The 16,519-nt window shown below is 30.1% G+C and overlaps 1 protein-coding gene across 5 annotated transcripts in view; it reads right to left on the bottom strand.

The window, feature by feature from the left end:
- LOC102678578 overlaps positions 1 to 16,519 on the bottom strand; it is a 49,161-nt gene that overhangs the window by 8,993 nt on the left and 23,649 nt on the right. For 3 of the 5 annotated variants that reach the window (XM_006614183.2, XM_006614184.2, XM_006614187.2), the window contains exons 1-5: positions 15,547 to 16,123; positions 14,824 to 15,110; positions 6,237 to 6,374; positions 2,129 to 2,196; positions 1,757 to 2,049 (exon numbers count right to left, since the gene is read on the bottom strand). In XM_006614183.2, coding sequence (XP_006614246.1) covers positions 1,757 to 2,049; positions 2,129 to 2,196; positions 6,237 to 6,374; positions 14,824 to 15,110; positions 15,547 to 15,706 — 946 coding nt within the window. In that variant the 5' untranslated portion in view covers positions 15,707 to 16,123. Of the gene's footprint in view, positions 1 to 1,756; positions 2,050 to 2,128; positions 2,197 to 6,236; positions 6,375 to 14,823; positions 15,111 to 15,546; positions 16,124 to 16,519 lie in introns of those variants that run through there. The other 2 variants (XM_006614186.2, XM_006614188.2) reach the window with 1 other exon arrangement.

Here is a 16,519-nt window from a genome sequence, read left to right as displayed (position 1 = left end):
TGTTTTTTTCTAAATATTCATTTACGAAAGTTCATCGTACGATACGATGATTCGCGAGACGAACAAAAATAAATTTATTCTCCGTGAATGGCAATAAACTGTAATCTTTATGCGGAAAGTTTAAAACGTTTAATTATCTAGAAAATAATAAAGTTGAAACGATATATCCGCATAATAAAAGATTTTACGAAAAAATAATTTGAATATTTATAGCAAAATAAACGATAAAATATCTAATTGATATAAATATGTTTCGAAGACGATAATTTTATTCTAAAATACGATCTTCCGTAGATACATTTTTTGTAATAAATAATAAAAATACGTTTACAATGCTAAATAATTCGTAATAACGACATTTCATAAATTTCGTAAATTAATATTTTTTATATTCTTTTTTTTTCGATGTTAGATATTAGATTTTCAATCGTGTATACATAAATACATTATTTTTTCACTTCAAAATTTATTTCTAATTTTTAACTTATTTATATATTCCGTTTTATTAACGATTAAATTATGCAATATTTATAGTAGAATAATGTACAGAAACTTTTATTTCGTAACAATCTATATATAACTTATTTATTCTTGTTCTCTCGTTCGACTAATTAAGATAAATAAAAATTTAATCAATGACTCTGATCGAACTTGAATCATTGCATTGTTTCTTTTTATTTCCATTTGATAAAAATATTTTAATATGTTATTACCAACTTACATTAAGTAAATAGAATATTATTTTTGCTTCAACGTAATACTGCTTATATTTTATAAGTAGTATTAATTTATAAATTTTCTTTTACAATATTTGCATCTATGAGTAAATTTTCTAACAAATTTTTATGTATATATTGTTATGTAATAGTTTCTTTTTCTTAGAAAATAATTGGAAAAAAATTTTACAAGGATACATTGTTAAAAATAATGAATTCGATAATCAAATATGTATTAAAAAAATGATTTCAAATGAAAATAATTCTCGTAAAAATATATTCGATTTATATATATTATTACGATATAAATATTTTATCAATTTCTATTATCGAAAATTCTTCGCACGAAAACACGTTTCACGTTGAATTTTATTCAGTGCTTATCCGTTCCACGAATAGAAGGAAAGCATTATAATATATTTGAATCGAAAGTTGAATTTCTAAAAACCACTATAAATTCACGATGTTATAATTCTGTAAATTTTTTATTCCATTTCATTTATCGGAGAGAATTTTTTTTCTTTCTCTCATACGTTTCATTTGATTCTTCCCCCTCCCCTTTTAATTAATTTTTAAAATATTAATAACACAGGATAGACAGATGCCGATTTTTGGACAAAAGATAGATCGGACGAAATTAGAATCTAACTAAATGTAAAGTCCATTAAAAAATGAATTGTGAAAGTGTGACGTCGCGAACCGATTTTGTTACCGATAAAGAAACCTTCTACAACCCTATTAGCTGCAAAGTAAAGGATCCCGAATTTCCAACCGAATGGTCGATTGGTTTCCAACCAACTATCCAAGTGACCTAGTTTAACTAACTTTAAAAACCATTTTTCGATATAAAATATCAACGTTATCGTATTTGTTAATTTTTCGTTGTTTCCTTGCAGTTTTACGAGTTAAAATTTTCCTTCCTTCCATATAAACTCGTCAAGTAATATAAATTTAAGAAATTAATTAAGTCGAAGAAAAACTTAATTTTTCTCTTTCGCTAAATCCTCTAAATCTTAATTGATCGACAAAGTAATACTTACTACAAGCATTCTTCGGATATTGTTGCATATTAAGGGGAGGATCTTGAGCCCGCGGTTTCCCATAAATCCCATCCTTCTTTTTGGCCTCCTCCTCGTCGATGCTCCTACTCGATTTTCTCAATTCTTCCGTAACGTTGTTCAAACTCGCCTCCGGTTCCGGCTCAACGTCCTTGCGACTCTGCCCGAAACGGCTCGATATCATGTCCTTAATCGTGTGATAAGTCCTCGAGATCGATTTGCTTTTCTCCTCATCGATCTTGGTCGTCCTTGGCGCCGATCCAACCGACGTCGACCTTCGGAGAAATTGCCATTTTATCGGGGAAAATCAATTCTCGGATTCACCGTGCGGTGCGATACAAGGAGGATATTTACGCGTAAGATTCCGCTGCTTGATAACTCCTCGCTTGGCCCTCTTGTCTCACTTCTTGCATCTGAGTTCCCTGAAAAATCGTTTACATCGTCCTTTCAACGTGTCATTCCACCCTTCACTCGATCCAATCTATCTTCTCTCGTCCGTTCATTTCGTATTTCCTCTCGCATTATTTTACATAATTCTCTAATTGAAATGTTTCCGACACCGATAAACCAAAATCTAAATAGATGAAATTACTTTTTTTCCTTTATTCAGTTCTATCAGATCGAATTTCGGATCCGAAAAGTTATTTCTGTGAATGCGCTGGATATAAAATAATTGGAAAACAATTCTAAAACTTTTGCGACACGTATGAGCAATTAATCCGCAAGGAAATATTTTACGTATAACACATAGCAAAGGAAAATATAAGATTCGTTGTTAAATTGTTCTACTTTTGATTTCTTTTTTTTCTCTTTCCTTTTGAGAACTTTTTTTGAGAACACGCATAGAAAATTACTCGTTTCAACAAAATTGTCGTGACATTTGTATCAATTATTCTCATTTACTGCCATTTATGGTAATGGAAAATTTTCTCGATAAATAACGAAGATTATGTATAAAATTAATTAAGTTGAAATATAATTATCGATTAAATTTTCGTAATCCTAACTTAATTTGAGAAAATTGTTATCCTTTCCAAAAATATATTTTCCAGTATATTGTAATGTTACGTGATATGCAAATTGGTGAAAAAAGTTGCGAAATTTATACCAATCGATGAATAAATTATTAATTTATTCCCTATTGAAGTTTTTCTCCGAGTAACATACTCGAACCATCTTTACCTTACGAATATTCTCTCGCGCGAAACGAAACGCACATTTCTCAGCGCAGAGTTGAGCTGAGTAGAGGGAAATTTCTCGACGCAATTTACCGGAATCCACCGAAAACAATTCTCTGTGGAAGAGGACAGCGGGCGGCTAATGGCAACGTGTCCGTTTAAACCGCAGAGGGAATTTCAAAGTTGTCGGACTGAATCCTCCCGGTTCTTAGGAAGGGATGCGGTTGGAATAACAACTGACACTGTCATCCTGATAGATAGAAAGAGAGAGGAGGGCAGGGAAAGAGGGGTAGCCAGCCAAGTTGTGTGCCCGTAGGGCTTCGTGACACGCTTTGCGCATACGAAAAAAGATTTTCTGACTTATGATCCCTGCACACAGCTACCGTGTTGAGGATTACACCGCGCTAAATCTAACGTATGAATTTCACAGTCGGTGAAAAATCGAATTTAAAATGTTAACCGATCGTTTTCAACTAACGTTCCAACGTTATATCTTCCGTTCGTCGTGATTCGAACATCTTTCGTATTTTTCTTTTCTCTTTTTCGTTCGTAATCAATTTCTATATTTGTTCATCGATGATCATTGGTTAATTTTAATTTCTTCAAAAATTTTTCGCAAATGAAAGTACAAGTACGTATTTTATTTACTCATTTTAATTACGTTTATTTCTCGTCACCATTATTGTCGTCACCATTTTATATTTCACTTTTATATTTCATTTTTATATTTCACTTTAGTTGCTACTTTAGTTTGTCATTCATTTTTTTCTTTCTTTTCTTTCTTTTTTTCTCTTTCTATGTAATAAAAATATAAGAGAAAAATATTATTATTTCGTTTGATATTTCGATTGATAAAATATTATAAAATATTATAAAATATCACATACTTTCCTAGTCTTTATTTTTTGAATTGTAATATCGAAGGATTTTTGACGACAATTAATAAATTTCGATTCAAGTGGCAATTGCGAGATATCGATCTAAAAATCAAAGTACGTAATATCATACCCATTATTACTTTAAAGAACCATTAATTTAAATATAGATTAACAGGAAAAATTTAGAGAAAACAATTTTTTCCCATTCTCATCAAATAATCTAATAATTAAGCAGTATTTTCACGCGATAAAATAATCGATAAATGTCTGCAAAGTTAGTAACTATAGTTTTCGGTACACAGGTATCGTAAACGAGCGAGGTTGATTCCACGTATACCTTAAAGCGTACCTTAAAATGAACATGACTATGTTTAACTCCGCAACATTCTCCTCGTTCGTTTGACGCACATCGAGCTATGAATATTTCATGATTTCCGTGCACACGAAATGTCCTTAACTTTGATCAATTTTTTACCATTTCTTCGCGTTTCAGCCATTAAACTGAATTGAATGAAAAAATTTCAAGAATGAAATTAAAATAAATTGACACGATTGTTAACACGTTCGTAGATTCTTTTCAAATTGGACAAATCGCTTCAAGTAGAAAAAGACATTAAAAAGTATCGAAATTTTCGAATTTATTCAATGCGATCGAATCATTTCGAATACAGAAATGTGTAATTAAATACGTTTCTCATACTAAAATAAAAAAAACCGCATCATTTTATTTTTATCTAAATTTAACGTATAAATTATACATCTATGCAAAATTATTTTTTCTCTCAACTATGGTTAAAGAAAAGATCGACGCGATATGATATGATGAAAGTAATTACATCGTAGAACAAACAAAGAGAAGCAAGTAACAGATTTGCAGACCGCCTACATCATCAAAAACAATAGGTTGATTTTATCCACGAAAAAAATCCACGCACGCATTGATATTTTTATTAGCAATTATGAAAAACAATGTTTTATAATGTACATTTTATCAAGTCTTGTTATTCGTATAATAATAACGTTTGAATCGTTATTATAAATTATATCGTAAAATACATCATTTTGCAAATTATCATATTATTTTACGTTAAAATCCTAAAATCTTGAATTATTCATTATTTCATTGAATTTAATTTTTTTAGTATCGTTATATTTCTTTTATTTTACAATATATAATAATATAACAAATATAATAAGCATACAATATCTAACAATATCGCCTATTTATAATTCGGAATCGAGATGAATCTGATCTTTAGCAGAAGATTAACAATTTGGTAATAAATATTATAAAAATTTTAATAAAAAAATATATTTTCTTAAATATTTTATTTATATATGTATATACGAATATATTAGCATAATCAAAATCGGACATTCGAAGCTATTGTACAGATTCACTCGTGGAACATGATCATCATCGTGTATTAAAACGTAACCAGCGTGATTCTAATTATGCGCAGCGTTTTAAAAACAGCGTTTCATCCGCAAACATGAATGATAATTGAAACACCGGTCGCATAGGACTGCGATAGAGAAAAGACAAATTCGAACGCGGATCAAACCAAAAGATAATTTTCCACGTTCTTTGCACGCCCTTTGACGCTCACATCCGTCTCTAACCTACGATCGTGAAACAATATCCCGTGGCACGTGCATTATCGCCACCTACTCATACCTCGAGCAATTCACGTAGGTGTCCGACCAGCGCACGAGTTACACTCGCGTGAGCCAATCAATGATTTTGCAATGATCGCGATTTTACGACGATTAACTGCTTAATTGCGTTTTCACACGGTCAACCCACGATTTATATATATGATATATATATAGAGAGAGAGATCAATAAAGGTTTCATTTTCAACAAGTGGTCGGATTTTACGGTAAACCGTAAAAAGAAATAACATGGTGTTTTCATGCGTATAAATTCGACCCTTAACATTTTGTTGAACTTTATCGATTTGATGGAAGATCACGAGACATTTCGCGTGTGAAGTAATAATAATATTTAAATATTTAATATTTAAATATGCTTAATATCAAAGATACGTAAAACTCGAAAGTCATTCAAAACTTTTAGATTTTTTTCCAAAATAAATAATAAACGCTGATATTGATCGATTATTATAAATTATAAATGATAAATTAAGAGAATATAAAACATTATTAAACATTTAAATCATGTATATCATATTATGATTGTCAGATACTAATTATTGAATAATAACACGTTACGTTATATTAGAATCAATGGGAAATTAATATATAAAGATATCTAATATATATTATATGTATATTATTGCGTGTATCAACGTTTTTCACTGCAACTGACTAAATATTATAAAATATTACATTATTGTTGCTAATCTAACAACTATTATAGAGAATTAGATAGAATTAACTCACCTCTTGAACCCAAGCTTGTTGCTTGATCGGTGCATCCGGTGCAATAGCCACTCTTCCGGCAGTTCTTTGTTTGTACTCGTGCAGAATAGGAATCTTTGAATTTTTATCTCCCGACGGTAGAACAACTTCGCGTTCAATCTGTAAATAAAAAAAGATCGTATTATTATTTCGCTCATTTTTTTATTTCTATTGCTCTTTTAAATATTATTTATATTTTAATTATAATTCGTTTTAAATAAATAAATTATAATCAAATTTGTACAAAGGATACAAAATTTAAATAAAACAAAACATTATAAAAAAATTATAGAATCAAATGGAGATTTTTAAATAAAAATATATTTCAAAAAAATTCTCGAGAACAATATCTGGCAAATTTTAATTATTAATATTATTTTCAATAAAATTATAAATGATTTAAATGATGATTATTTTTTATAAATACAATAGAACTTTAATCATTTTGCTTATGTCAAATCTTTTAATTTCCTAATATGTATTTGTTTCGATGTATTTTAAATTTTTCCAACTCTGTAAAATAATATTATCGAAACAAAATCATTGTATCGATACGTAGACGATAGACGCGCGTTAAAAATACGATTCTTTCACGATGGCAATATCGACAAAGATTTCTTTCTCATCGTAAACGTCGATCTCACTTCCACGTGACGTTCGTTCAATTTTTTCAAACAAGATCGAGAACAGGATCTGGAAGTTCATGAGCACGACTCGCGAACGAACCTCTCGTATATACCCTTTGCGTGCATATACATAATGACGCGTCTAAAAAGAGGTGTCACTGAACTAAGCTCGCCTTGAGATCGCGATCCGATCTCTAAGGAAAGATCGACATCAGTGGCATTCGATTAATATGCTTTTATACGCCTGTTATAATTTGTGAAACGGGTTCACCGTTACGCGTGCCAAATGTTTTTTTTTTCATCTCGTTAGAAATATATGTACTTTGAGAAATTAATTGGTTTACCGCGAAATAATAAACTTTTTTTTCTGTTATTTAAAAATTAATTATGTTGTCCTTTATACGCTCTAGATACGGAAATGAGACGGAAATGGACCGGTTTCGCTCTATCTTCGTCTCGCTTCGTTTAATACAAATTTCAACCGCAAATTGTATTGCGACGTTATTATCCTTCCCTATGTTTCCTATTGTTCAGTATGAAGAGTCAACGTATTGGAAATCTTATCGTAATTACATAGAATAGAATGACGTCATTCATTATACTTCTAACAACGTAATATTTGTATACTTGATTCTTCGAGTAATTCGGATAATAGATTTTCAAATAACAGAGTTTGTATCGTATTAATATATTACATCCGCTATCTTCACTATCTAATCACTTAATATTATTTTAACTACCTAACAGTATTATTCACTTATTTAAGTTCTTAAAATATTGCCGCATACTAGACAACAATTGCATTTAATCATTTCTCATCGCGATTTCATAAGTAAACGAAACAGCAAAAAAACTCGATGATGAGAATACTCAAGATTTCACGAAAGATTCTGTGAATAATTCGCAAGCATTTAAACACAAGATACGTAATACGATTGTCGGTTGGTGGAACAAAAGGTGCAGGAGAACAAATTTGTTAAGTCGGGAAAATACAAATATATATAGGACAGAAGTATGTCGTCATCGACAATTGTTCCGATTTGTTCTCGCCTCCGGGAGGGCCGAATTACGAGGAAAAGTGATGTATCTAAACGGCTATCGCAACCCCCTTCCCAACTTCCGGTAAACGGTACGCAAGTATGATGCCTCCTTTGTCTCGGCTCAGAATCTCTGAGAATTTTCCCAAGAACGTAACCGATGTACAACGAACTGTTACCGAAGATTTCACCGAACCACCATCTTCCACGCAATGCTTCACCTAGAATGTGGAACATACATGTCGGGCCTTCTTCGTTCTTCTCACAACTAACAAACGCTATATTCTATACTCATTTAAATCTACGCTCCTTTCTTGCTCTCTTTCTTTTCTTTAATTCAATATGTTTAATTTAATTCAATATGTTGCTCTCCTTATTTATTTTCCTTATTATTTATACGTAAAATCATTTTACGTTTTACAAACAAATTACAAACATTTTGAAAAAAAATTAAACTTTTCAAATAAATATAAATAGATAAAAATAAATATTTTTATTTTTTCCAAATATATCAAAAAGTTTGTTTTTCCTAATACTCCAACTTTAAAAGAAAACTCGTTAAGAAAATAATGAGTGAATTCGATCGTTTTATTCAATCGTTGCTATTGATCTTTCTTTATTTCAAATTATAACAAGACAAACGTTGCACTTGATCATGATGGATTATCCAAGATACATTCATATCATATATGAATGATATACCGAAATTTTATTTTTTATTTTTTATTACAAAAAATTATATGATGAATTGTATGAAGTTTAATTAGATTATTAATTAGATGATTTTATCTTAAATTTCTCATATTATTTAAAGAAAAATTAGATTTTTTAGAAAAAATTAAAATTAGAATTAGAAAATTAAAATTGAATTAAAGAATTTATAAAAATGATGAGTAAAAATATATATGTTTGTTTGAAAATTAAAATCGTAATATGTCAAGTGATATACATATTTAATCATTATTTGTTATTAAATATCACTCTTGTACTTTATGATCTTTAATACATTTAAACAATATCATTTAAACAAGAAAGAAATAAAAGAATGAAATATTAAACAATTTTATATATACGCACAAACGTACATTTAAAAAAAATAATTTAACGTATCTCACTATAATGATGAAAGGTTAGGTAGACCTATCATTTCCCGTTAGTCGATGAACGATGAATAAAAGTGAAAGGAGAAAAAGAGGGGATGGAAGAAGAAATAATGGAAGAAATAAATATTAAAAACAAGAAACGGAGATATCGAGTTGAAAAAATTTAGATAATTAACATTTTGACAACGAAATATATCTTAATGCCCGATTTAAAATTACTTCTAATTTATTTTATCTTGAAGATTGTTATCAGCATCAACTTGACATATGAGATGAGAATATTTAGTATTTTTTATCGAAAGTATAAATCATTTTAGAAAAATATCATTTTTAGATATACATCGTACGGTGAAAACTTTTTTGAATAAAATTAGACGAAGAATTTAAAATATAAAATAACATTCTCCCTCTTTAACGTATATTCTCCTTATGAGATAAATATATCGTCAATAGAACTACTATGCGTCACTTTTAACGCCATTTTTATAATGGGATATATAATAAAAATATCGTTTAGAAAATAGACTCTTCGCATAGCGTTAGAAAGTCACGAGTATGTTACAACAACTATACAAATATAAAATTTAATTAAAATCTGAAACAAGTTTGTAATTTGTTTGTTTCAAGCGATAAATTAATGGAAAAAATTATTCAATGATGATCGTTTAACAAAATAACAATTATTCGTGTTTATATTATGAATTACAAAAACGACACACATTATTCTCAGTTAATAATATTACTTGTATATAACAAATTATTATCTATACTTTAAACTTTAATCAAAATTTATCCTCGTATTAATAATTATTAATAACGATTTTGATATATTATATTGAAATAAAATAACGTTAAGATAATAAAAAATCTATTTATTTAAAGTATTTATTATCTATTTATTTAAAGTATTTATTTGTATATTTTATACTCGTTTTTTATTTATTATTATTATTATTATTATTATTATTATAACTTGTTTTTTATTTATTGGCAATTAAAAATTAATGAAAATATCCATTTACGCGAATTTTTTTACACAAATATATATGAATATATAGGATCAAAAGTGTTATCTCATAGATTCCATAATCGTAGATAAGAAAACTAAGATATTAAAGATTATGATTCGCTTATTTTTGCTTATTTTATTAAAAAAAAAAGAAAAAAATCTTTCAAAATTTATTCCATCTATTTTTTTAATTAAAAAAAGTTTATCCGCGATATCGAAAAAAATAAAAATATCGTGTTTTTCATTTATAAAAATTAATTTGATAAAAAGATGAATTATTAGCGTATACTACAATTTACCATTATTTCAAAAAAATCCTGTTGAGGAAATGAAAAAAGAGAAGGAAAAATGTAAAAAAAAAGATTACGGAACAGTCTCATAATTATCGAGTGCATTAAGTGCAAATTCATTGGAACATATGAAGCGAATGTCACGCTATTATTAAATGACTATTCCAAACATCTAAACATAACGGAAACGTGGAATTAACGAACGCGTCGCGCCGATCTAATTTTCATTAGTTCGCCGCATTCGAACGAGTTTTCGAACGAGTCATCTCACATGTTCCCATGCGCACAATTTGTAAAGAAAACTCGCGCGCATTTTTCTCACACGCATCCATGCACCGGTTTATACGTCGTATACACAGGGATCGAGTGGTTGCTTATCCTCAAAGAGAAAGAAGACCGAGATCGAAGAAGTTGATATCAGAGGAGAAATGGAGCATTGAAGAAGAGGGGTGGAAACGAAGGGAGGATACGGGAATAAAATGCTTTCATTCCTCTTGAAAGGAGAATGTCAAAGCGCTCTTAAGAGCGTCTCTTTGATATACTTCTACACGATCAACGCGGAACATCAAGGAGGATATTAAATTCACGCGTTTTGCTTGTCTTCCCTATGGAATTTAATACGTCTCTTGTTATTACGTTCACGTTCGTCAAAAATTTATTCGCAAAGCTTCGCGACCCAATGCACATCCTATGGATAACTTTCTTTCGTTTTTCGTTTTCCATTTTTCACTATACGTATCACGTATACGTATCATAATTTCCATCGAAATGCAAAATTGGCCATTTTTATTTTAGGAGAGAAAGTTAATAACGTTTAATTATCGTACGATCGAGATCAGAACGAAACGTTATAAACGTTTCATATACGCAATCGTATTACATCGTATTGTTTCTAATAAACATTTCTCCATCATTGAATATATCGCTAGCTGCTTGATATTCCTCGACAATTGTTTCGCAGAATCGACTTTGCGCCCGTATTTTTATCGTACGGTTCTTTGTCCATCAACGGTAAGAGACAAGCGAACGAGTCGTTGATTCTTAGTAGAGCGCAAGAAAAACCGAATACCTGTAAAATTACAATACTAATTACGTGGTTTATTCTAGCATCGGTACAATTTGTTCGCACGAAAGACGATACGTTTCAAACAAGTATCTTTGGTTTTGCCAGCAAGTGCAGCAATAGATTTCTTTCAAATGTAATTTTTTTTTGTATCATTAGTTAATGTATTGCAATTAATATAATTATTACAATTTAACAGTACAATTAATATAATTATTAAAGTATTAATTTAGTTTAGCTTCTGATTTTTTGTTCATAATGCAATAGACTGTAGACGATATTATTATAATGATATTTATATTTCGTACGATACAAAGAATATAAATTAAAATTAAATATATGAATAACGAATATTTTTTGAACTAGTTAAATATCATATGAATACGAATACGAATAAAATATATTCCCGATACGATATTGGACAAATGATGAATCAATTTTACTTTCATGACGATCGATAACTTTAATTAAAAAAACTTTGTAATACTTTGGAAAAAAAGTCGATTCGTTTATCGGCAGTTAAATTGGTAACATAAATGTACCGCAAAATACATTCTGACGTGTCAATGATTATTTAATTTCTTTTTTCTTATTTATTTTCGTTATCACATTTTATTATTCGTTATCACATAAGATATTTTTAATTTCATACATTCATTTTTCTTTTATACAGTCCATATATCGTATCATCATTTTTAAAAAATTGAAATCTCACATATTATACAAGAAGAACATTCATATCGAAACAACACGTAGCATTGTCTTCGAGTCTAGCTTCTATATGTGTCTATACCTCGCTTTTTTGCAGTTACTGCATTTGTACCACCACCTAAGCAATACTATATATACGTGTATCTACTTGTCACGTTTTCAGCGAAATCCGTTGTAAACAACTACGAATCCTCATGAATCCAACAATGACCTAGATCGGGAAAAACCCTATTTGAAGAAATATAACAGTTCATGAACTGCTCAAAGAATTCATATAAGAAGTTTCGTACAATTCTATCATTATTCCAACGATAACGTTCAATTTCGTATTTATATTCGCTACTATAATTATAATATAATATAATATATTTCGCTATTATAAATAATAGATAAAACAGCGAATGTCTAAAATATGCAGCCTAGATTATGATTCCTTAAAATTTTAAACGAAATCCAACTTTGAGCGTAGAGGAAAAGCGCAATTGAAGGGAAAATCTCGCGCCGATTTGGTTTTGGAACGACATCGGAAGAATAAAAGAAGAAAAAAAGAAGAAAAAGAAAAAGAAGATGAAGATGAAGAAGAAGATGAAGAAGAAGAAGAAGATGAAGAAGAAGAAGAAGATGAAGAAGAAGAAGAAGATGAAGAAGAAGAAGAAAAAGATGAAGAAGAAGATGAAGATGAAGAAGATAAAGAAGAAGAAGAAGAAGAAAAGAATGAGAAGGAGGAAAAGGAGGAGTTGGAGGAGGAGGAAAAGGAAAAAAAAGAAGAAAAAGAAGAAGAAGAAAAAGAAGAAGAAGAAAAAGAAGAAGAAGAAGGCTAGAAAGTCGATGCGGAGACCATACCGAATAAAGCGCTACGTCTTGACTTCTAACCGTGGCTGTTTTTTTCTTTTTCTTTTTCTTCTCTCTCTTTCTCATCGACTCGAGTCCAGTCACCGTACACGAAGGTGCATCAAAGTCCACGACTGGAATCGCCATATTCAGCCCGTTACACCTCCGGAACCCGTCATGTTATCGGTGGTAGTAAAATTGAACGGCGGCACGCCTATGCGCCGCGTCTATAACAAAAGTTTCCAGAACCGGTGGATGCTTGTATATGGCGCGAAACTATGTAACTACCGTGGCAGTGCACGCAGACACGCACGTTTTTCGCGCACGTGGAATTAATGGACATGGTGCATCGTTAATTAACACACCACCACTGGCCGTGACGCGCGGTTGCATCGCACGGAACCGCCTACATTATTCTTTCTATGCTCGTGCTATTCTTGCGCTGTTATATATACAAGGTGTGCTGAAAATCGCATTCGAACTCAAAACAAAATTTATTATTTTATTATTCGTGTAAACGTAAGTAGAATGATAATTTTTCGTGGAAGATGTGAAAAAATATATAGTTGTCGATCATTAACGTTTTACATTTTAATTTTTTATATTTTGATCAAGTATAGCAAAATGGAAATATTTATATTAATTGTTCAATGAAAACCTGATTATATTCCAATAAAGAAATAAAAAATATAGAAGGTTAAGATAATACCAGGATCAATTTAATTGAAGATTATCAAATCACTCGATATCGGCTATTAATCGAAAATATGAAATATTTGTAACATTTGAGATATTTAGAGTTGGTCGACAACAGTTTAAGGATTAAAAATCAATGCACTTTTCCCATAAAACTTTACATTAAGAGTAACTTCTTTAATAAGGCGAATAAAGTTCTCGCTTAGACATAAATTTTAAGATCTATATATTTAACACGGTAGTGCATAAAGATAAAATTTGTTCTTCATTTTCTTCTTCATTTGTGTATATAGTACAAATATAATAATATCATGTAATTAATCCATGATTCTAAATGAAATTTTTATTTTATATTTTATTCGAATAATAATAATAAAATAGAATAATAAAATTTAAATTTTACATTAGAAGAATATATTTAATAGAATTTGAAATTTTAAAATAGTATATGAAATAAGAAAATATTATTCTAAAATCATTTTTACGTTATTAAAATACGTAAATTTTTTTTCATATATATAAAAATGTTTTAGTTAGAAACGTAATAATCAGCAAGCAACTATTAAACATCTATCTATATATATACATATATGTATATATTTCACATACATATGTATTCCGATACGGTTCGATGTGCTTTGTAAGCACAAGTAGACCGAAAAGATTAAAAGTTTGAACAACTCGCTATAATATTATACGTATTTCTTTCGTTTATAACATATCTTTCTTAAAATTTCTTAAAATTTTAACAACGTTTCTATATGTGTGAAAGAATATATGAAGAAATACAAATAAAAATATAAGTTATTCAATGTTGCAATCGATGCACTAAACTCGAAGTTTAAACTCGAAATTATTAGCTAATTTTTCTTTCGTAAAAATTTGATTTTTGATTTTTGTCTTGTTTTTTTTATATCGAGCAACTTTTAATAGCAACCATTTATTTTACGCGATAAAAATTGAAATTTTAATCGACAAGAACGAGATTCGAACAACTCGAAGTTTCGATTCGATCAAAAGTTGGCGAAACATGGCTTTAACGAGAACGAAATGTTACACTTAAACAAAGTACATAATTTATATTTGGTTAGTTTAATATAGGTATATTGACTTCGATATAGTTTTTCAATTACCGTTTCTCCGAGAAAATTGGAAACACCCCATGTATAAATGTTCATGTGTATAAATGTATTCGAAACTTACCGGAAATTTGCTGCTATGAGTCTGCAAGTTAGCCGGCTGTTGAGTTTGACTCGAGCTCTGTTCCTCTCCGTAGAGTGGTGGCATCCTGTATTCCGGTGCAACGTTCTGTCCGGAACTTCGAAGTTGGCTCTCGTCTAACGTTGTGCTCCTCTCTACACCGGAAACGACGGTCCGCGACGATTGCTCGGCTACCGTCTGTATCCTGCTATCCTGTTGCCCGTTCTGAATCTTTTGATTGTTCGGCACCGGTTTCGGTGGTGGTATAGGCTTGTAAAATCCTTCCTCATCTGGAACGAATATTTCGTTCGCGTTTATTCTTCGCGATACACGAACGCAGAGATAAAATAGAAAAATTGTTTAATTTCGAGATTTTTCCATAAAATTCAATTTCTTTTATTCAAATTGACGATCAATGGTATAGTGTATAGTATCGATATTGATTTCTGTCCATATTTGTTTATAACTTATGGAAAAAAACAAAATATTCGAAAGTTTGATAAGATGCTTATTATCAAATATACTAGTCAGCTTTCTTTTGTTCATTCGAATCAGAGAAACGAGAGAAAACGAAACGAAACGAAGGAAGAAAGAGCGATTGATACGAGATAGCGACATTATTTTGATAAATCGTCAAAATAATCAACCGACTGACAATCGTTATTTTTCAAAATTTTACGCGCGATCTATTTTTTTCCCTTTATTAGGATATCTCACGTCAAGTACCTTGGTTCAAATTTTGTCGCCTCAAACGATTCTCCTGCTTCACTTTGCGAACCGTAGTGGCCATCGCGTGTTGGCTGACCATTTCTGAAAAATACTGTCGCAAATTCCCACCAAAACCTTGTTTCCACTCACATTTAACGAACACCTCTCTAATAAACATTCCACATCATGCAATCTGTGTTGTCGCTATAACTATCGTTATTTCGTCGAGTTTCCCTTTCTTCTTTTCGCATTCAACGATGTTCTTTCTTGTCGTTTTTTAATCGTGGAACATCCAAGTGAAAGTATCTTTTATCTCGTCTCGAAAATGCTGAAAATCAACCGCCAATCATGCAACTAATCGGTGAAACGAGACTTGCGGCTTCTCAATTCCTTCCTTTTCGTAATTGAAACTCTCCCTCCCTATTTACGTCTTACATTCGAGGTAAACCAACATATTTCGTCTTTCCTCGCGAATCAGGACAGAGTCTCGATTAGAATTGCACAATCTCGTGAACGTTGCAAAAAAAAAAAATGTAAAACGATGCAATTATCTTCATTTCTGTCTTAATTTTTTTTTTTTTCTATCGTCCACTAATCTTTTTTAGATTTTATAAAGACGTTTCGATGAATTATATCGTACGAAATTTAAAAAAAATTGAAAAAAATAGCAAATCATCTTGATATGTATTTCGTATTTATATATATATATATATATATATACAAAAATAAATAAAAAAAGTAATTCATCGAGCAATAAATTATTCCCTCTTCAAATTCGAATTCTTTCTTAATTTCGTTATGGATCGATAAAATCGAAGGAATTTCTATTATTCCTAAAATTTGGTTATACGAACCTGTTTATTATAAGAAAAATTCTACGTATAAACAAAGTTCAACTTGTAATTTTAATTTCATAAAGCTTCGTGTTATTTCGATAAAATTTTCGAGCAACGAATAATTGAATCTTTTGATTAAAAATTTAGCACACTTT

The sequence above is a fragment of the Apis dorsata genome, unplaced genomic scaffold (assembly GCF_000469605.1).
Source record: "Apis dorsata unplaced genomic scaffold, Apis dorsata 1.3 scaffold_172, whole genome shotgun sequence".
Taxonomy (NCBI): domain Eukaryota; kingdom Metazoa; phylum Arthropoda; class Insecta; order Hymenoptera; family Apidae; genus Apis; species Apis dorsata.
Note: the sequence above shows the minus strand (reverse complement) of the source record. Positions and strands in the feature narration are given on the sequence as shown.